This window comes from Sparus aurata, chromosome 5 (assembly GCF_900880675.1).
Source record: "Sparus aurata chromosome 5, fSpaAur1.1, whole genome shotgun sequence".
NCBI classification, from domain to species: domain Eukaryota; kingdom Metazoa; phylum Chordata; class Actinopteri; order Spariformes; family Sparidae; genus Sparus; species Sparus aurata.
Window position 1 is genome coordinate 20,859,078 of NC_044191.1, and position 21,439 is coordinate 20,880,516.

Below are 21,439 nucleotides of genomic sequence, written 5' to 3' on the forward strand. Positions count from 1 at the left end.
ATCCAATCTGGGTGGAGCAACAAACAGATCTGGGATCATGATACGGTGTCACGATTTACAGGAAAACAAGGCTGTGTCTCTTGTGAACATGGGAACATTTCAGGTTGAGAGAAGTTCTGGGTTGTTTATGATAGCAGAATGGTACAAGCGTAAACAGATAAAATTGTGTCTCGATGAACTCTTTCTTCACACACTGTCACCCTTCGCTGACAGGCTGCAGGAATGCAAGCGATGATTGTTTGCCAGATATTGAGAGTGAAAACAAGCTTAAAGGCACTTAAACTTGAGTTCAACCCAGAAAAAAGTCTAAACAACGACATCTTTGTCAATACCTCATTTTGAGTGTGAAAAGAGAGGAGGAAACTCTGGATAGTGTTTTTGATAGGAGAAGAAAAGACATGGAAACGCCCTTCACAACGCTGCTCACAAAAGGCGAAACGGGATAGTGCAGCACCGCAGGGCTTTTTCAAGATGCTACAATGAGGTGTGTCAAAAGAGAAGAGAAAAGGTCTCCGGCAATTACAGTCAGGCCTGAAAAAAAAGAAAATCGCAATGTCATCTTAGAAGGCTCTCTCAGTTGACAGGATGTGTATTTTTTACAGTTCACAGTAATCCTAAAATAGTTTAACAGAGCTGAAACAGCATAAAGATCAGCCCTGACTGCCAAGAAGCTGCTTCATTTCATTTATCAGCAATTTGGAAGTTGCAGTACGGGTCATGATTTACAAAGTTGCATGATCACCCTGGAGATATGGAGCCTGCACAAAGCTTTTATGTATTTCTATCCTCAATCCCACTTCTCATCGCTTTTGTAAGTGAAACTGAAAAGCAAAGCACCGAGGGGCCTGTCAGCCTTATTATGATGGGTTAAAAGTGCCTTGATGAGGTTCAAAAGAGGCCGCAGCCTCAGACAAAAGCTTCACCCCATCACCCATCCCTTTTTTTTCAGGTCTGTGTCTGGCCACGAACAAAGAGCTTTTCCCCCCATGACCTCCAACCACCTCCACCCAGCAAAGACCCATTGGTCTGGCCCTTGACTGACATGCACTGTCAAGCCTTCAGGGCCTAGAGGAAGAGTCTAAACTAACAAGCGCCAAGGGGCGCTGCTGGGGAATGATTGACATGGCCAAAGATAATCTCCCTCTGAAACATTATTGAGTGTTCAGCCGTCTGCAGTTCTGTTCTCAGTTCATCTCTGTGTTGTTGATTTGCCCTCATATCTCTGCCATCTTCCCCTTTAACCATCATTGTCCCTTTTCCGATTCATCTTTTTCTACCATCTCACTCCCCCCAACACATCTCCGCTTCCACACAAATAAGGACAAATCTGAAAAAGCATTTTATATGTGTAAAAAAGTGCATCAATTTTTCATGCCATTTTTGTAAAGATCATGCTGTGACTTATGATGATTTTCACTATAAATTAATCTGTCCTTTTTTTCTCTATTAATCACTTTTACTATAAACTGTCAGACGTTGGCGGAAAATAATATAATAATTTGACTATAATGATAATTTCCTAAGTCCAAGGTTATGTCTTGTCACAAGTCCAATAAGAGAGATTCAGTTTATCATATATGAAAAAAAGAGAAGCATCAAAATCATCATTTTTGTGAAGCTGAAATCAGCAAATGTTTTGCAGTTTTGCTTAAAAAATTACTATTTCGGGGTGCTGTTGAGCTCAGTTGGCAGAGCAGGCATCCCATGTACAGAGGCAGCAGCGGACCCGGGTCTGACTCCAAGCCTGGGGATTTGCTGTGTGTCACTCCTCTCTCTCATCCCATTTCCTGTCACCTTCTTCAGCTGAACTATCAATAAAGCCATAAAAGGCCAAGGAAATATTTGAAAAAATAAATATAAATACTACTTCATCATGTAGAAATAGACCTGTAAACAATCAACATAAATACAGGTTAACATTTGTGTTGTATTTGGTTAAATGAAAAAGGGCAATTTTAGTTGAAAATTCCTTTAGTTGAAAACACTTAAAAAATGAACTAAAATGATCATTAGAATATGAAGAAATAGCATTTTTTGACATGGTAAATGTTCTGCATTTGTATAGCGCTTTTCCAGTCTAACGACAGCTCAAAGCACTGTACAATACATGCCACATTCACCCATTAACACACACATTCACACACTGATGACGGAGGCTGCCATGCAAGGCGCCAACAGGAGTAATTTGGGGTTCAGTATCTTGCTCAAGGACACTTCGACATGCAACTAGGGGGAGCTGGGATTCAAACTGGTTACCTTCCGATCACTAGACAACCCGCTCTACCCACTGATCCACAGCCGCCCCTCAATATCTATGTCTGGACCGCTAGTTGCACGGCTAACTGAGCTAACCAGCTAACGGCAGCTACACTTAGCAGTTACTTAGGTGATGTGCTGCCCCCTCTTTGTTTTGAGTGTGAATTTGACAGGTGGCCAATAACTCATCAGTGATGACAGAGTGGGTAAGAGACAATAGAAAAATGACTGTGGCCCAGTGTCTGCATCACCTGCCCTGCAGGTGTTTTTTATCCAGAAAGTTTTTTGAAAAGACACACTGTCGTGTAAAACCAGCGTAGTGTAAACGTGGTATAAATGTCACCCCTCTCTGTCTTGCAGGAACCCTGACGGGGACGTCCAGCCGTGGTGCTACATCGCAGATCACGAGGACGGGATCTACTGGAGATACTGCGACATCCCCACATGCCAGAGTAAGACACTCCTCTATCCTTCTTTCTATATCTCTCTCTTGGCTCTGCCCTTCCATGCCCCCGGGGCCACATCATGGGTGCAAGGGCCAGCCATTTTTATTGCATTGCTCATCTGCTCGCCTGCTTTGAATAGCTTTTACAGGCTGTATGGCTTGTACACAGCTATTATCATCTAAAAAAAATGCCTCTAATTGCCTCCCGTCACCCCTCCTCCTGCCATGCCCGGGCCTGCCCTTACTTTAATGGGAGCTGTCAATCACTTCCTCTGTGTGTGTATACAGCATCTGTGCGTGTGTGTGTTTTTGTATGTGTGTTCATCAGTTTCCCCTTTGGCTTTGTAGCTTGTTTTGACACGTTTTTTTCAATGTGAGTGATTATGTGCATCTACCTGTTACCAGTTGTACTTTCACGATCAGTTCACATGTGGGTTCGAGTCCCTGTCCGGTGACTCCTCAGTGAATGTGTGCAATGGACCGCTCCCGACTTTGAACTCGTGTGTGACTTCTCTACCACTTTGGCACACTTTTATATTTTAAAGAGCCGCCTGTCTTTAATCCCATTACTTTCATTCCCTCCACCTTTTTAATCGCTGCTGTTGAAAACAGACTTAGGGGATCAAGCGACACTGCTCTTGATGCCAGCGATCTTGAATTCCTGCAGAGGAGGTTCAGATACAGTGATTAGCTGTGAGCATGTTTGAGTTTTTTTAAGTTACTGTCACACATGCTTATATTTATAAGGTAATCAGATAATAATCCCTCAAAACATGTTTCCCGCATTGTTCCCTTTGCGGGGCGTTTAAGGTCAGACGTGTTCTTGCGTACTTGACTGAACACAATGTGGCGGAAGAAAGCGGACCTCAAATATTCTGTTTAACTAGAATAAATATTTCATTTACCTCTTTTATCATGAATTACATTCCCCATTCTTATTCTTGTTATCAGTATCCCCGTTTTGGCTATTTTTCTCAAAGTAAAACATTCCTCCTCCGTCTTTATCTCTTTCCCAAACATTTACATCCTACCTCTTTTACATCTGTTATCTCTCCGTCTGGACCTTGCATTCCTTAATATTCAAAGAATTCAGTTTCAGGCCTCGTCTAAAAATCCTAAAAGACTAAATGCAGCGTGTGTGTGAACAGTGAGTTGGACAGTGGTAATCTGACAGTGAAGGGGCAGAGACTTTTACCGCCATCCCCGTCCCTCGAGCTATCCCCCCATTATCCCGTCCGAGCAGCATGCTTGACTAAAGCCTGCTGTTTGAATGGCCCGGGATCCATTAAGCCATCTAATAATGCCTGTTGGCTGCATGGCGCATGTGTATCCATGTACTTGTCCATGGTGTTTCTGCATGTTGGTGTGTATAGGAGCTGTGCGTATCCCATTAGACTTTTGACTGACCTATTTCAGACAACTATCCATTTAGCCATTTAGTTTTTCTGGGCTGATATTCCAAACCTTTGTGGTTGGAGAGGAGAGATGAGAGCAGACCACACCGTCTCTGTTCAGAGCTCGTCCCTTATCTTTGGCAAAATTGGGCCAGCTTTTGTTCCAGATGGGTTTTGCCGGGTGCTGCTTCAGCCTTGTTTGTGTCAGTGATCCAGTACAGTGCGTCGTGTAACCCATCCTTGCGACATGTGGCCAATTTCTAACGGCTGAGAGCTTCGCCCGTATCAAATGCTGTTTTACGTGAGTGTTCCTCTTTCTGCCTAGGCATTTAAAGTAACACCGAGCTCTGTAATGTAAGAAAAGGCGATTAGGGTTTGCTGTGAGCCAGACATCCAGTGTCATGAAAACATGCCTGTTCAGAAGAGACGGTTACTCCCTGCAGGGGTACCAGGGAGCTTTCAGACACGAACACGCCGTCTCCTCTATTGTGAAACCACAATCGCCACGTGGTGCCTTACCTTCTGGCGGTGCCTGATCTCAATCTGCTGCGTTTGAAAAGCCTCAGCTGCCAAGTGAGAGAACGCCGATGCTCTCTAAGTGTCAGTGCTCTCAGTCTGCGGCTGGCAACGAAAGGCTGAAAAACACTGTGGTGTGCCAGGGCGAAGGGCAGCAGTGGTCTTTGTTTTCATTTTGTCTGGGTTTTTGTTTTGTCTGTGTCTCCGTTGTGTCTGCTTTTTTTTTTTTTTTTTTTTGCTTACGTTTGATGTTGCATGGCTGGCAGTTGGTTGCCACTAGCTGAGGCACCTGGAGCCTGCCAACAGTTGGTCTGTTATCCAGCTGGGTTCCCTGTCATCTAGGGTCATGCCACCCTGGTGAGGGTGACACACCCTGCTGGAGCACATACTGCCTGGCTGGTCCGATGACGCCAGAAACACATAGTCTGACAGGATGGATTACAGTGCGGGTCACAACATTTGTTGATCCTAGTAATCCCTCGTGGCAGTAGTTATCATGCGGTGGAATTATCTAAACATTTCAAAAAGGCGGTACTGTCTAAACACATCGGCTACTGTACAAATTGACTTCACCATAGTGTGTCAATGTGGATGGCGCTTTTGAGGCTCTGTACATTTCCAGGATGCTGAATTCTCCACTAAGTATAACCTGGTCACAAGTGTTGTTTTTTATTAAAGTCCAGTTCCAGACATGCAGTTTGACTTCATTCAACTGATTCATTTGAGCTGCACTGAAAGTAAAAGTGAAGGAACAACCAGACACAGTTTCCTCCGGGCTGCGGGTCTCTTCAGTACTGAATTATTTACATCAAACTTGAGTCTGTGGAGCAGAGAAGGCTTCATTTTGACTGAGCAACGCTGATTCTAATGAGCTGCGAGGAATTTACCAGTAGGTTCACCAGATAAAAATTAGAGTCGACAGCTCAGTCCATTATGAAGGGACTTAATATTTACACAAGTTCAGAAGTCGGACAAGTCCTAGTTGGTGATAAAAACATGCATTTACGTTGATGGTAAAGGGTTTGTTTTTAAAGAATTTCCAGTTAAATCTGTGCTAATAAAAACCTGCAGGCAGACATTTCTCTCGCAGCTTTACTGCGCGTCTCTGCTTTTTGAAATATCTGCAGATGTCATAACACTTGTTGACTTGACCTGAGACAATGTGATAGTTCCTGTTGAGCGCTTCCTTTTTGCAGAGCGTTCCGCGCTGAAAGGACATCTTGTTTTTGTAAGACACCTTTAAGCTGACATGCATTCACTTGATGATGTGCCCCGGCTGAATTTGACTGACAGAGCGAAACTGTCAGGGTGAAGTCCTCAAGCGCTTGCCAAGACAAAGACGCTTTGATCTGCGCTCATCACTCAGCAGCGATATAACCAGGAAAAACTTGTTGTGCCACTGTGTTTTTTTTCTTTTTTTTTTCTTCTCTGCATTAAAAAAGACATACAGCGGCTGATGCTTCCCCTAATGCAACAATGCCTTTTCAAATAGAGCTATATTGGAATGTAGTGCATGTGTGGGATGATGATGAGAAGTGTTCATTAGGAATAATAAACCCATTTAAACCTCAACATCTAGCACCTTTTACATTGCAGGACTCTTCAACATCAAGGCTATAGAGGTGCACCTGGTAAGATCTCTTTCATGGGCTCGATAAAGTCCTTTAATACCAAACCCCTTCAGTATTTGTGTTACTGAAGGTGCACCATGTGAACTTTTAATCAGAAGAGAAAGATCTTCATTGACTGAATGTTTTTTTTGTATGCCTGAACAAACTGAATAAACAGATTCATGTTCATGACGGATTAAACAGAGAGAACAAAGGACAAAACACTTTCATACTGTTTTAATTTGTTTGTGTTTGGCGGACCCTGGATGCCTTCTAGCTTCAAACAGTGCTCGGGGACCTTATTTTCCTCTGACAACAGCTCATTAATTCAGTTATGTAAATGATATTCCTGAGATTGTATTATTACCTCTTTAATATAATGTAAATATTAGAGCTCTGACTTTACATTTCTCCTCCAAAACTACCCCATTCATTCACTATATATTCACTATACATCATGTCGGTTGATAATCAAACGAGACTTGTTAACAAGATGGGGGAAAAAATACATTTTTCCCGAAGCTACTGCGTGTATTTCTATTACCGGGATGAGATACTGTTTGTTTACAGCCTTTTGTATTTCACGCGCTGTCATTGCAGCTGATAATACCTGCTGAGTTGAGTAAAGAGACTCATTATCTGTACGCCTGAATCCCCGTTAGCTAAGTTGTGATGTCTTCAGATGTTCCTTTGTTACAGAGCTGTCAGTGTGTTTACACTCAACATTTAGCCGACTTGATGTGTGACTTGACTTACGTTACAGCAGGTTATATATATTTAAGCGGCAGAGGGAATGTCTGATTAAGCTTGTCTGTCATCACGGAACAATAGTCTGAGAGAGCGCGCACCACATCCATCTGACAAGCTAAGGAGCCACCCCTTGAAGACATTAAAACTATGTAGTTCTGTGTTTGGCCCAAGGTTTTATTACTGGATGTTGACGAAAATATGCAGTGATGAGATACTGCCTTCATTAAGAGTGATTTATGTAGCTGCTAAATGGCACTTTGAAGTCTGGGAACAAATGAGTCAACCGCCAGCTCGTCTTGACTGAATGTGACCAGATATCTGTGCACGAGCTGTTCTTGTTCAAAATTTTGGGATGAAACTGAGCTGTTCATGATTCAGTGGTTTTCTTTTAAGTTTTCTTTTAACTTACGCTGCCTCCACCGCTGTAGATTTCAATCTTCTCTACTCAACTACAGACTGGTACTCTGACATTTGTGCGGATAGTAAAATATACCACCAGTTCTTGCTGTCACTTATCCAGTGAAATATCTAATGGAGTGATTGGCAGGAGATTTTAAAGCAGGCATTCATGGTGCCCAGAAGATTTACCCTAATGACATTGGTGATCCTCTGATTTTTTATTAATTGCCAACAGCAGGTTGACAATTGTTGTTGAGTAAAATGTCTTGAAAACTTTCTGACATGTTCCGCTCGGGATGAAATGCATTAATCTTGGAGTTCCTCAGACTTTTCATCAAAAAGTTTATTTTGTCCAAATACCAGCATATGTCCAAATCACATTCCCATAGATTTGCATCAGCCTCAGCCATACTTTGTGTGACAGTAAGTGTTGGCATTTATTCTCAATAAATAACTTTAGTTATTGATCAGCTATCAAAGTTGATTTGTTTTTGTTTCCAGCCCATGTTAAGACCATGTTAGCTGAGTCCTAATAGTTCCACGACCAGGCAAAGTAGAGCTAGAGACAAAAGCAGGCCTGAGAGGTGGAGACCAGACATTACCAAAGCAGAATATGTCTATTTTTAAGATCAAAATGGGCAATTAGCATGCTGTTTTGGGTATCATGATTGATTTATGAGCCTCTCGAATATGAAGTGATGTACCTGTCTCTGCACCAGTGAGGTGCATCCAACCGATCAATGCACCGACTAATTGTAAAATAAACACAGGCGTTATTACTTAAATTGCATTGCTGCGAAGAAAATAGGAGGCTGTGGCTCAGGATGAGAAGAAAATGCATTTTTGAAGCTTTTATGATAGGCAGACAAGTGCGAGTCAAAATAAGCAAGCGGCCGAGACAGGTCGAACATGTCAGACATGCGGTCTGGAAACCGAGCTCTGACTAAAGCGCCACAGCCCTGCCTCGTGGCTGTCGTGGCTGCCTGCACCAGGGATGCTTTCAGGTTCTGTTTGTGCAGTTTCTCACCTCGCTCTCTGTCATTGTTTTCAGACGCAGAATATTTCCCTCAGGTGGTCTTGTACCAGCTTTCACCACAATCAACTCTCTAAACTAGCATACTGAGGCAGGTTTAGGCATCACTGAGCGTAGAAGGGTGTGTGTTTGTGTGTGTGTGTTTGTTCCTGTACTTTTGACAGACTAAAGTGTGAAGTGAGCTCATTTCAGCCATTCCTTCATGTCTCCCTCAGGATGAATTGCAAAAAAAAGTTTTTTTTTATCCCCCTGAGTTTTCATCTAGCTTGACTGTCCTCTGAGTCCTACTGAGCGAATATCATGAACAGCCATGTAAAAAAGAAACTCTTGCAGAGGCTGCTGTGGATGTTGATGTTAGGGTAAGGTGCTGACGGCTACGTTTTGGCTCGTAGATCTGACTTGTTTCTTTCACACATATCAAACGTAGGAAACAAAGTAGAAAAAAAAAAGAAAAAAGAATTGTTTAAACAGGAAGACAGATTTATAGCAGATGATCCAGTAGAACAAAAACAAGCCAGCATGTGGCTCCCCTTAAAAGAACTCCATTCATAATAACGAGCTAATGAATGTGAGCGTGTCTGCACCCACATGTCCAGAATTAGCTTTTTGTCTTGCTGCCACCAGGCTCTTAAATTAAAAAAATTATCTGCCAAGATTATTAAACACGAACCAAATTAATTATTATACATTTTTCATAGAAATATGACAACCTCGTTCTTTTTAGACCTATTTTATGTATGGAGTGACCACTGCTGCTGCCGTGTGAGTAGATTTAGAGCTTTAATTTAAAATGCGCACAATGGAAGTTTTTGTCTTCATTTTTTTCTTGCCACTGGCATCCACATGGGGATGGAGTCAACTTTCATCCACACACTGGAGAAGTTGTTTAGATTTAAAGCAGGAGCCATATTTTTTTTTTTTACTACAATTTGATTTCTCCATACATGAGTGAGCTGAGGCATTTTTTTGGTGATGATTTCGAGGGTGTGTGGCGCAGACATCCGTCAGTTTGACATGTCCCCTTTCACCTGCATTAGGCCTGTCCTTACCTGGTAGAGAGGTTCGGGTATCTTTGAGCATGCTCATTGTTATCTTACTCTGACCTCTGACCTACTCATAGCTCCACCCACACCTGCCCTCGGGGGAAATACCTGCCTGTAGCGCTGTGAAGAAACACTCAGACAGAAACTAGAGAGCAGAGATTCTCACAGAAACAAGCGGGAGGACATCAGGACGATTTAATCTCTCAGCCACTTTCTCTGGCTCCTTCCCTCTCTCAACATGGCTGGGGTTAAATCAGTCAGGGCCATTAGGGAATTAAAGGTATTGATTACAAGGGCGAGCGGGTTGTGTAGAATGTTTGCTAATGAGAACAAGTAGCTGGCCATTGTTTAGTGGTAAGAGGAGCAGATGAATAGCGGGTCAACCAATTTAGCTCTGGAAGATGAGGGTGCACAGCCAAATGTTGATGAGTATGATTCTGCGCAGCTGCAATAAATGTCGTGTTATCATTGGATATTGTCCAGCTTGTGTGATTCAAGATCACAGTGCTTTATGTGGGTGCGTTTTTGCCATTTTGCCTGTTTTCATTCAAGCGTGATGAAAACGTATGAGCATAGTGAGTATGATATTTAATTGTGGAAGATAAGAAAGTGACACTAACCATTGACTTATTGCTCATTAGCAGGCATATTAGAAGTGTATTGGCTATTTAGTCATTATGAAGCACTTTCCTTAAAGTAAGTCAGAAAGTTGTTGAACATTAAGTATGAAATATGGCATAAACATTGCGCTTATTGACCGGTGAGTTATCGGTACAAAAGCCACTTGGTTAGGGTTAGGCTCATTTTTTGGCTTAAAATACCTGTATTTGGTGGCTACAAACATGGCTGGAGATGTCTCGAGGTCTTGTCAAAAACACCTGGTTCTGTCGTAACAAATAGTTACATTATATATTTAATATAATATACGATATATCCAATGGTGTCACGCTCTTAAATGTTGAAACATGGTCTTGAACTGTGGTCACTGGCTCGGAACAGGTGATTTTCTATACCAGGCAAACCGTTTTCTGCACATTCCTGGGGTTTGTTATTGACGTCCAGGTAAACCTGCCACAGCAGACAAACACAAAGTCGATCTCTTTGAAAGCAGATGATGATAAATGGAAGTGTGCCGCTGTGCTGCTTATCTAACGCCTGGGGTGGCCACAAAGCGTCCGCTCATCTTTTCATCTCCCAGTCGCCCCGGTATCGAGTGCCCCCAGGATTCCTCGGGACACAAGCTTTTTAGTCTGTCAGGGGAGGCAGAGTGATGCAGCGTGGCGGCCATTTTTCATCTCTTTCCGGCATTGTTCGGCCTGGTCTCTAAGAAGGCACTAATTATTCATTTAAAGCTCTGGCTCTTCCCTCTTCCCTCTAATTAGATGGTTAGTCACTCTCCCAGGGCCCCGGGCTGGGGCATTGATCTCCTCCATCTCAATCTTGTTGTAACACAGCCTCTCCACCACACACACACGCACGCAGAAGAAATGTTTAAATGGGATGAAAGAGGACACGCAGATAAAGTTATCACGCAAAATGCTCATAATATACTGACACAACATACAGTGGAGGCACTCTGTCTCTGTCTTAGCCCAGCAGAAAGTTTGACTATCCCACTAGCAGCATCAGTCTGGTGGATACAAATGCTTTCCTCATTCTGCCCAATAATAAGTTCTTTATTTTTCCACTTGTGAGTAATTCCCATTTACAGGCTGGAGAATTTATGAGCTCAGTAGAAAAACAAAGCATAAACTCAACAGAAACACATAACGGCAACTCCCACCTCCTCACAAACAATCCAGAGTTTCCAGAGATGGTCATCCTGGGGGACTTTGCGGCGTATTTCTGTGTTTCTTCTTGTGTTCTCGCAAAGGCTGTGGTGCAGTCGACAAGACTAATCACAGGCTAGATGAAATGCAGCAGCTGTATTTGTTTATGTATTGAATCTACTGTACTACAAAAGGGGGTAATAAATGGGGGCTGAGGCACAATGAAAGGGAGACAGAGCAAGGACTAAAGGCAGAGAGACAGAAAGGGATGGAGGGGGAAAAAAAAAAATCACATAAACACCGACTGTGATAAGTGTTGTTTCCTTGCTTTGTTGCACTTAGCTTTTCCTGGGAAGGCAGTGTACATTCCAGGCGGTGTGTGTGTGTGTGTGCGTGCGTGTGCATCAGATTTGAATTGTTAACCTGCTGGCGGTGCATTAATGGGTTGGTGGGAGTGTTTCCAAGCCTTCAACATACCTGTGTTAAATTACTCGCATCAAGCCTTTTAGCACTTGAGGAATGTGCCTTTTAAAATCCTGCATCTCCTCCGTTGGCCTCACGGCTGTAACATCTCTTCTCTAATGTGGAGGCACTAATGACTTTTTTTGGCTCTGGTTACAGTATAATTGGATGTTAATGAAGCGGTGATGCTGCTTAAAGGATGATCTTGACCACACTGAATGTTAAGGTTTTATTTTTTAAAATGTCTTCTGAAAAAAAAAAACAGGTGAATTTCTTCCATGCTCCTACCAGAGATAAGTAATTTTCTTTCTATCTGCTCTGTATCCAGGGTTTCCACGGATCCCTGAAATGCACAAAAGTTTCAAAATCAACCCCTAAAAGTTGAATTAAAATATCGATATGAATAGAATTATTTAATTGAAAGTGCTTGAATTTATACATAATGTAAGAACAGAAATTGAAGTTGTTATAATTGACCGATAGCTGATTTTTCAAGCCCATACCGATACTGCTGTAATGGAGTAATAATAGTGGAATATGTTGATATATTGGTGATATACTCACATTTCTTGTACCGATCCCTCAGATCACTTGTGACAGATGATCAGGTGCTCCGAGCTCCCAGCCGGGGCAGAGTCAGGTAACAGGACAGCTAACTGCATGGCTAACTGGGGTGACTAGCTAACGTCAGCAGCTAATGGCTACTCTGGTGATATGCTGCCCCCTGATTGTTTGCAGTATGAATTTTACTTTGATTTGAATTTGAGGTTACCGATTCTTAAATATATCACCTTTACTCTCTTAAACAGGCTACATTCTGCTGTCTAAAGCTGTATTACCCTCACAGTGAGAAATATTCACACATCCAAGCCTTTCACTTTTTAGTAGTCTGTGAGTTTCTGTAAAGCCTGCTAATGTTCATCATTAAAAGACTCTGTGTCTCAAACCATGCTGTGTTGAGTCCTTCAATTTGAGGGAATTTGGCCTGGAGAGTCCTTTAAAAGTCCTTGATGTGATGTGATTTGATTTGATGTGGCGTAGGAACTTTTTGAAAAACAAATCTGATGTTTCAAACTCATTAGAATAAAATAATCCATGAAAGAAATCTGTGTCCAAACAAATGTTTTAAGGCTAATGAGGCATAAAAAGAAAAAACATCGAAGCATTCACCAGTCTCAAGACAAAGCATGTGATATTAGACACTGACAGATTTAGTAAAAGCGTAGCAGCACTTTGGAAGTGAAGTACGATTCTCTGCGTGAGGATATACGAGGAAATATGTGTTCCTCAGTGACACTGCTGTGCCTCATCAGTTTGAGACATGGTATGTAAGTAGTTTGGCTGGTTCGTGCTTACGTTTCTTTATTACCTGACTCATGTCTAACTGTACATATGCTTGTATGAAATCAGGGGTGCAACTTGTGATAACTTTCATTACAGGGCCATCTGCTGATTGTATTCTCGATGAATTGATTAATCCTTTTTGTACAATATGTTAAAAAAATGAAAAAAATCACCCCCTTGAAGCTTTCTACAGCCCAAGGTCTATTTCTGTATTGTTTTCTTCAACCAACGGATCAAAACTCTAAATATCTTCAGTTTGCTATCAAGAAAGTCAAATGGAAGATAAAAAAGGGAACAGTTAAAGGGAAGTTATTCTCAAAAAGCAGCATAAATTTCACCATGAGCAAGTCATTCATCATAGAAACCCCACGGCATCACCTACACAGTGAAGCCACAGACGCGATATCGTTAACGATCTGTGTGGGCGCTTTGAAACTGACCTTTCATGTTCCCACATCCCGAATTCCTTAACAGCCCATTCACTGTTTTCTCATGAGAAGAACAAACGAGGCAACCAACTATAACAAAATCACCTGATAGGAATCATTTTCACCCGCCCAAAGTAATGAATGCAAATGTATTCAGATGTATGGAGTAGGTGGAGGGAGAGAAGGAGGTTGGGAGGAAGAAAAGTTTTGCGAAAGTTGAGAGTTTAGAGCAGACTAACAGGCGGCCAGTCTGTGCATTGTTGTGATTCTTATGTTGTGTGAGTGTACAGAATCAGAAACAATGATTCCATTATTGTTAGTAGCAGTTAGTAGTGCACTTTATTGGATAACTAGGACAACACTGATTTAAAAAAAAAAAAAAAGGATCAAATTCGGAATAATTATGTATCTATAAAAATCAATGAAGCTGATGAGGTAAAACATTACAGTTAGTGTCTTCTCTGTACTACTACTATTATGAAAAACTAAAATTCTGAAGTGTCGAACATTGAAATTAGTCAACAGATGAATTCAAAACCAAAGTATTTAAAGTATTTAATATCTTACAACACATTTGATGTTAACAGTTTGCAGCACTCGGTGTCACAGTCAGTACAGAAGAGTGTCCAGGTTTTGTTACACAGCCCCGATTCTGGTGCTTTATCGTGTATTTTCAAGGCAGGCTCTCATATCTGCATTTTTCCCGTGTCATCATTGGACTCTCTTAAAGAGATTCGAACAGAGTGTGAGAAAAGCTTTTCTACTGAATACTACAGCGATTATAAAGCAGGGTCTGCGCTGGTGAGAGTAAATCTGTTTTTGGAAAAGAAAGACACCTGGAGTGCCATTAGAAAAAAAAAAAAAAGAAAACTCTTCTTTAAGTCCCTCTCACTCTCTACGTGTTTTTTTCTTAGGTTTTTCTTGTGCTCTTTACCCTGCAGATGGCATAGACATTTATAACTGTAATTACGTTTTCCTTAATAACATGTTTGCCCCCCCCAAACTCATCAACCTGCTTGCATGCTCCCTGCCAAATGCACTTGCCAAAGCCTGCTGCTCATGTTTGATGTTTTATCCCTCTCTGTTGTTCTTTTCTCTCTCTCTCTCTCTCTCTCTCTGATGTGTTTTGGGTTGGCGCTGTTGTTGTGTCTGCTGCGTCGACAGAGGTGTCTCCTTTTTCCCTGCTAGACAGACACCCGTGAACTTTGTTGTTTTGCTTGCTGCCTCCTGTCTGCATTGCACTGTGATGCATTGTGGGAAGACTAACTAGCTGCTCCTTTTCCGAGCTAAGGCAGCAGGCCGCCAGGTTGCGATGAGTCTGGCCGCAGTCTAGCCTTGTTTAGCGCTCGGTCGGGTTTTTTCATCTTTGTTTTTTTTTTTTTTTTTTCACTTTGTGGGAGTCCCCCCTCCCACTGCGATCTCCAGAGGTTTTCAGAGGTCTGGTCTTGGCTGACTGGAGCATTTATACACCTTGTGTTTCCTCCTTTTCACCCCTCTGGCTCGTTAAAGTCTGAATTCCACCGACAGCTTTGAAGTGTGGCGAATGTGTTTGTGTGTTTTCCTTTTATTGTACGTGGAGATATTTGTACTCGCTGCGCCTGCAAAGCAGATGTGTTTGAGGGAACTGTGCTTCGCTCAGGGGTTTTTCATGCGATGACAAAATTGCACTTATCTTTGGGACAAATGCTGTAAATGAGAGGGACGGTACGGTGCAGCGGCTGCGGCATTTTCTTGCTGCCAGCTCCATACAAACGCGCTCTGGTGTGATACGATCCCACCACCAGCTGCTCTTCAGCCAGAGCTTCACAGCCCATGGGATGAGACGAGGACAAAGACAGATAAATTGACTGTAGTCTGCAATCTTCCTGTCAAAGCAGAATGAAAAAGGAGCACTGCTGCCTTTAATCTGGCTGTTGAGCCCTGCAGTGGCATTTTCTCCTCCACTTTTCAAAAGCTCCATTGAAGTGCTACCCGCCTGCCTGCCTTGCTCGGAGGGAGGTTGCTGGTTCCCAACCAGGTGTTTATCTCCCCTCTCTTGTCATCTTCCCTCCTGCGCACTTATGTGGTTAATCCAGTGGATGAAAAAGGAGACTGCCACCACAGCACTGTCCTGTCTCACCCTAAAAAAAAAAAAAATGAAGTAGCTGGAATATTCTTCTTACTGTCATGTTTGCCTCTAACCTGTCATGTAATCGCATCCTTTAATTCTGCAATTGTGCGCCGTAGAGTCACGCTAAATGATTCAAACAAGCATTTTAATCCATTTGTAAAGCTTTGCCCTGGCTGTGGCTGACAAAAGGAATATCGCACATGATTCGTTGCAGTTCTGAGGGAGTCTGAGGACTGTGTCTTCAAGTGTTGAGTCATCTGTCAAACACAGTTCCGCACAGCAGCGACTCATGGCTGCAGCCAAAAATCTTGCCGGTCACTTAACGGTCAGCAAACGTAGGTTGAAAAGGCAGAGAGCGGCCCCTCTCTCTGCCAGTCTGTCATTTTCCCCTCTCCCCTCCGTCACTTTTCCAGTCTGTGGCGGACATTCTTGTGGACAACAATTTGCTTGGAATCTCAAACATGTCACACTTCTCTCTCTCCCCCCCCCCCAAAAAAAGCCTTTGTGCCTCATTTCTACATAAACAGAAAGAATCTGCAGCATCTGTTGTGCATGTAGAGGAGCTTTTTGTCCCAGCCAGTAAGTTAACATTGGCAACAACTGGCATCCCAATGACAATACACGTGTGTGGTCCTCGCCGGGGTTACTTCGGTTCATGCATGCAGTTTTGAGTGACGCCTCGCCACGGTGTTGTTATAAATATTCAAATTGAGTTGCCCACTTTTTTCCCTCCTTTGTAGGATTCCAATATATTCCGAAATTGAATCATGACAAGCTCGTAAGAATGGATCATGTGTTTTTCTGCATCTCTTTGCCAACAACCGGGTGCCAGTAGTTCACTGGTGGAACTGGCTGTCATCAGACAAGCAGGCAGCTTTCGACAAATGTTTGAGAGGAGAAGACGAGCCCGACGAGCGAGAAACTCCAGAGACATTCAGTTCTAAGACAGTGTTGGTCTCCAGAATCGGGGGACGGGTCGCTCCACGGTTGTTGTCAGACGTCATCCAAAGTTGTTGTTCACAAATAGACAGGAAATGCTCATGTGTGATATCTAACTTATGATCAAATGGATATATTGCTTCTTTTTTTTTATCAGTATGCGTTGAGACACCACATCAGTTCCCTGCTAAGCTGCATTCGCATTCATACTGCAAATCATACGTATTGGGCAAAATAACTCAAGACAAGTATGATTAACTTTCTACTGCTACTCAAAGAAAGTCTTGTAACACTGCAAACGGCGTAACCACATTATTCTCCACTATTCCAGTATCGTAGTCGATACAAAATTAACCAGTGATTTGATTTCACTCATTTTGAGTTTACAAGACCGCAGGAAATTCGATTTAAGTACCAGGAACATCCGTCACACTTTGAGCTCCGTATTAAAGATGCTTTGTGGTCAGTTAACTCGCACACGGAGATCGAAGTGAAACTGAAAAATCGCAGATGCTTGATAACGAGCAAGAATACTCTGTAACGTCACATGCTTTTGATTTTCACATGCACGCTGTGTCTCAGAGCGCCATCGACTGCAGTTTTAGACACAGTCCTCGCTCCTCTGTGTACCCTACAATCAGATGACACCGATTCCAATTAGACCGGAAAGATTTTTCATGCTTGCGGTGGAAATGACTTTCAGATTGTGCGTTCACCCCCTGTTTGTCAAATTCGTTTTACCTGCGAACGTGGAAATGAAACAAGAGCGAGCCCACTTGAATCCCAATAAGAAACAAATCACAAGTGGGATATGGACTGCTGGAGGCTTTGTTGGCACTTCCTGAGCTATTATGTTTGATTATAAAAGCTTTGGGGTGTTTTAATCACCGCGCTGGGTTTAGAAAGATTGCACAGTGTTTGATGATTACACTGTGGGTTAAGGGAGGCAGGGCTGATCCGTCTGACTTGAATGTGATGGGGAGAGATGTCAACATCCATCTTCCATCCATCTGTCTGGTCTGTGATCCATCTGCCATCGTTGGCCTACTTGTGTCAGACGTCCCCAGGTCTCACCTAACAAGCAACGTTTTAACGTTCAGCAGTTATTCATGTGACGGGCTGCAACAACCAAGAGGGTATAAAAAAGTGCAAGAAAAGCGTGTCTTGTTCATCGTTTTATGAAAGATTTATCAAAGTTTTTCCCAGATAGCAGACCCAAACTGAAAACTTTGTTGCATGAATTTTCTCCCCCGTGCTCTAATAACACTTTTCAGGCTCTTACAGCTTAAAAACTGAGCCTGCGTTCAATGTAGACCTCTGGCGTTGGACTTGGCCCCCCTCCAGATGTTGCCATTTGACGAATACCATCTGGAAAAGGCGCTGCAGAACAATTCTTTCCATTTCTTGGCACATCAACCTCAGAAAATACATTCTCTCTCTCTCTCTCTCTCTCTCACACACACACACACACACACACACACACACACACACACACACACAGTGACACATGTAAAAAACGTTATTTCCCTAATCAGATGCAACTTGCTCTCACATCTGACAGGGTGCATTTTCCAGATTCCAGCTCTCTCTCTCTCTCTCTTTATCCCTCTCTCTCTCTCTCTCTCTCTCTCTGTCTCACTATGACTCAGACATCCCTGTCCCCTTCACCCCTTTTCCCTTCCTGCACCACCACCACCACCACCTCCTACTCCTCCTCCTCCTCCTCCTCAGTTCACACCAAAACATGCAAACAGAGGCCTGAATACTTCCTGAGTGTATCATCATAGTTTGATCTTTTTTTGTGGGGGATTAGGGTTAATGAGAATGTGAGTGTTAATCCCAAACAATGCTCAGAGAAATCCATGAGACACATGAGGGTCCAAGGAATGCGGCGTATGATCATGATTCATGACATGCACACGGGGCAGGATCCCGGCTGTGGATCTAAGACGGAATCCCGTGATGTGAAAATCTAAATGATAAGACAAAAAAAAATCACTCATCATATACGTGTAAGTGGGCATGTGATATGGATTGTATGTGTCACTGAGTTTTTTTTCACCCTCCCCTTGTCTCCTCACAGTGCCTGGAAACTTGGGCTGCTTCAAAGACAGTGGTGACCCGCCCACTCTCTCCGGCACCAGTGAGACCTCCAACAAACTCACCATCCAGAACTGTATTAGCTTCTGTAGGAAGCAGAGATATAAGGTTGGTAGATTTTTCTCAAATGTATCTAGAGTGTACTTTATCATACTGAGAAAGTTTGACTGTCTCCCCCTCACCGGAGGAAAAAGCCTCCAGTCAATAACCCGTGTCATGTCTGAAATGGACACAAGCTGTCCCTCATGATGTTCAAGCTTTTATGTAAATCATCTGCATTTACAGGCAATTTCCTGACAGTTATTATCATGATGCCCGGCGCAGTCTATGCCCTCTTTATTCAGCCATCAAGCTTCCTGTTTCAAACCAACCAGCGGATGACAAATCATCGTAGCAATCAAGGCTGACAGCTGGAAATGAATGGTTATTAGCCCAGTGGGCACCTCCTCTTCAATGCATTTCGCTCATCTCTGAGTCTGGCATGCCATTGTCCCTGCTACGAACAGTGCCAGGTGTTCATTTTCTGTCTCAGCGGATCCAGTTCAGCTCCGTCTGCATTGACAGACACTGACAGCTCCCCCCCCCTCCCCACGTATTTCAGCAGATGTTACAGGATGTGGCGGCAGATTGGCATCGTCTGCCTACCCTTGGACTGTCGCTGTCCTTAATGCGCATGTGAAAACGTCAGTGCTCGGAAGTACAGATCCCATGTGGCTGTTTGACAAAGAGCATGCCTGATGAGTTAGACAGCGATCCATCGCTTGTTTGCTCCGCCAGAAGAATTCATGTTGGTGTTCATCAGATAGAATAATGCAACAAGGACGTAGCTCGATACATCTTGGCGCGAGCGGAGGCTTGATAAATTCCTATTCCATGAGAGAAGACGCAGAGTGGGAAATGATGCAGTACCTTCAGCTGAGTGAATTCATTTAGGGCCTGAAAAAAAAAATGGGACAATGGTGTCCTTTTAAATGAAGGACAACAGCCCTTTTGAGAACAAGCGGCCAGAAGTGACGAGGTCACGATGTGTGAAGGTTTTTGACGTTTCGCATTCTTGCTCCGACGCCGTCAGGAACACTTTACCAACAGTTTTGATTTGAAAGATAGATAGATGCTATTTCAGTAAAGGTTTATTCTCTGCACCCTGTGTGCAGCTGTGTGTTTGAAAGGAGGCGTCTAATCAGCTGAGAGGTTGGGGTTGTCCAGACTCAGATTACAGCATCGTGTAATCATGAGAGCAATTAGGCCACTTTGGACTCAAGTCGCTTTGATTTCAAAAGAGAGGAGAAGCTCCATGCTGCGGACTTTAGAGCAAGAGTTCACGCTGTTTCACACAAAGCTGATATCAGACACACAACCTGTAAAACAACTCCTATTTGAGTATGCAGACTTGGTTTGTTTCTATGTTAAACTTGTTGTGTAAACATGTATATTTTATGGAAAAAGTATAAGTTTTGAATAATTTTAGTGGGAAGAATGGCCCAAATCTTGGTTTCCTGCAGAATGTTTGTTCTCTCAGTCTCCCTCAGCGTTTTCCTCACTGGCAACCATGGCAAATGGATTTTTAATGAATAGCATTATGGGCAGTGTTACACAAAGTTTGTTTTGAATTGCTGATGCATTGATTTGCATAACTCCCTTTTGTGCTTCGCAGCTCGCCGGAATGGAGTCAGGATATGCCTGTTTCTGTGGCAACGAAGTGGACTCTCGTGACCACGGCGAGTCGCCTAGCATGGAGTGTAACCACGTTTGCTTCGGCGACCACACCCAGCCCTGCGGTGGAGACGGCTGGGTCATCATCTTTGACAGTGAGTGTTAACTGGTGTTGCTCTGACGCTGTGATCTTTGCACATCTGTGCCATGGTTTGGAATTATAAAAACGACAACAAACCTTTAAGGTTTCAAAATTAATATAAGGTTGTGGACTTGATGTGGACTGTGATGATAAGTGTTTTCGCTTTTAGTGTCTGCAGTTTGTAAGTATTACATTTGTAATTATTAAAACTATTACGTTTCACAGTATGACATATCCTTATCATTATCAGACCTACTTACCTCATCCACAACTGGGATTAGTCTACAGCCATCCACCTCACTGTATATAAACACTAACACAAAGTTTCAGTTTGGAGGATTCAGTGGAATCTGGCAATGACGTCGCAGATTGCAACCAACTGAATACCCATTACCTCACCCTCCGCTATGGTGGCCGCCAAAAACCAAGTTTAAGTGAAAGGCCCCATCTTGAGTCAGTGTTTGGTTTGTCTGTTCTGGGCCACCGCACACAGACCTGCTCCCTGTGTAGGCTCATTCTGAGGTATCAAATCAAGATTCTTAGTTCCACCAGATTATACACTGATTAAAACATGATTATGATTATCATTTTTTTGCACTGAAATTCCCTTTAAATCCTACACGCTGGACCTTTAAACAGTAGTTTAAAGTACATAGGTGTTCAATTTGAGTTTGTCTCTGTGAGTTTTTAGAGATCAACACTCTGCACTAATCCAACTTTTTCTCTCCCAATAACTCAATCTGATAGCCTGACTTAATGCAGAGGTCTAAGACTTAAATTAGCTTTGGGCAAACTACAGGTATTCTCATATAGGAGAACCACTTCAGCTTTCAAGTGCCACAAGAAAACACAATACTTTTGCTGGATCGGCCCGGGGGCCGGCAGTTTGAGACCACTGACCGAAGGTATTTGCAAATACTGAGGACCAATCCAAAACCTCTCTTTAGCCCACATTTCTACGTTGACGTCACAACAACTTATCGCAGTCATTTTTATATAACGTGTGGAAATGAAAACCGAGTCAGCGGCCAGATGAGCCCAAAGGA

The 21,439-nt window shown here is 42.9% G+C and overlaps 1 protein-coding gene across 1 annotated transcript in view; it reads left to right on the forward strand.

The window, feature by feature from the left end:
- The window catches only part of kremen1 (kringle containing transmembrane protein 1), a 92,774-nt gene that overhangs the window by 62,922 nt on the left and 8,413 nt on the right, over nucleotides 1–21,439 (forward strand). Inside the window, exons 9-11 of the mRNA XM_030418222.1 lie at nucleotides 2,617–2,708; nucleotides 18,582–18,706; nucleotides 20,253–20,406. Coding sequence (XP_030274082.1) covers nucleotides 2,617–2,708; nucleotides 18,582–18,706; nucleotides 20,253–20,406 — 371 coding nt within the window. The remainder of the gene's footprint in view (nucleotides 1–2,616; nucleotides 2,709–18,581; nucleotides 18,707–20,252; nucleotides 20,407–21,439) is intronic.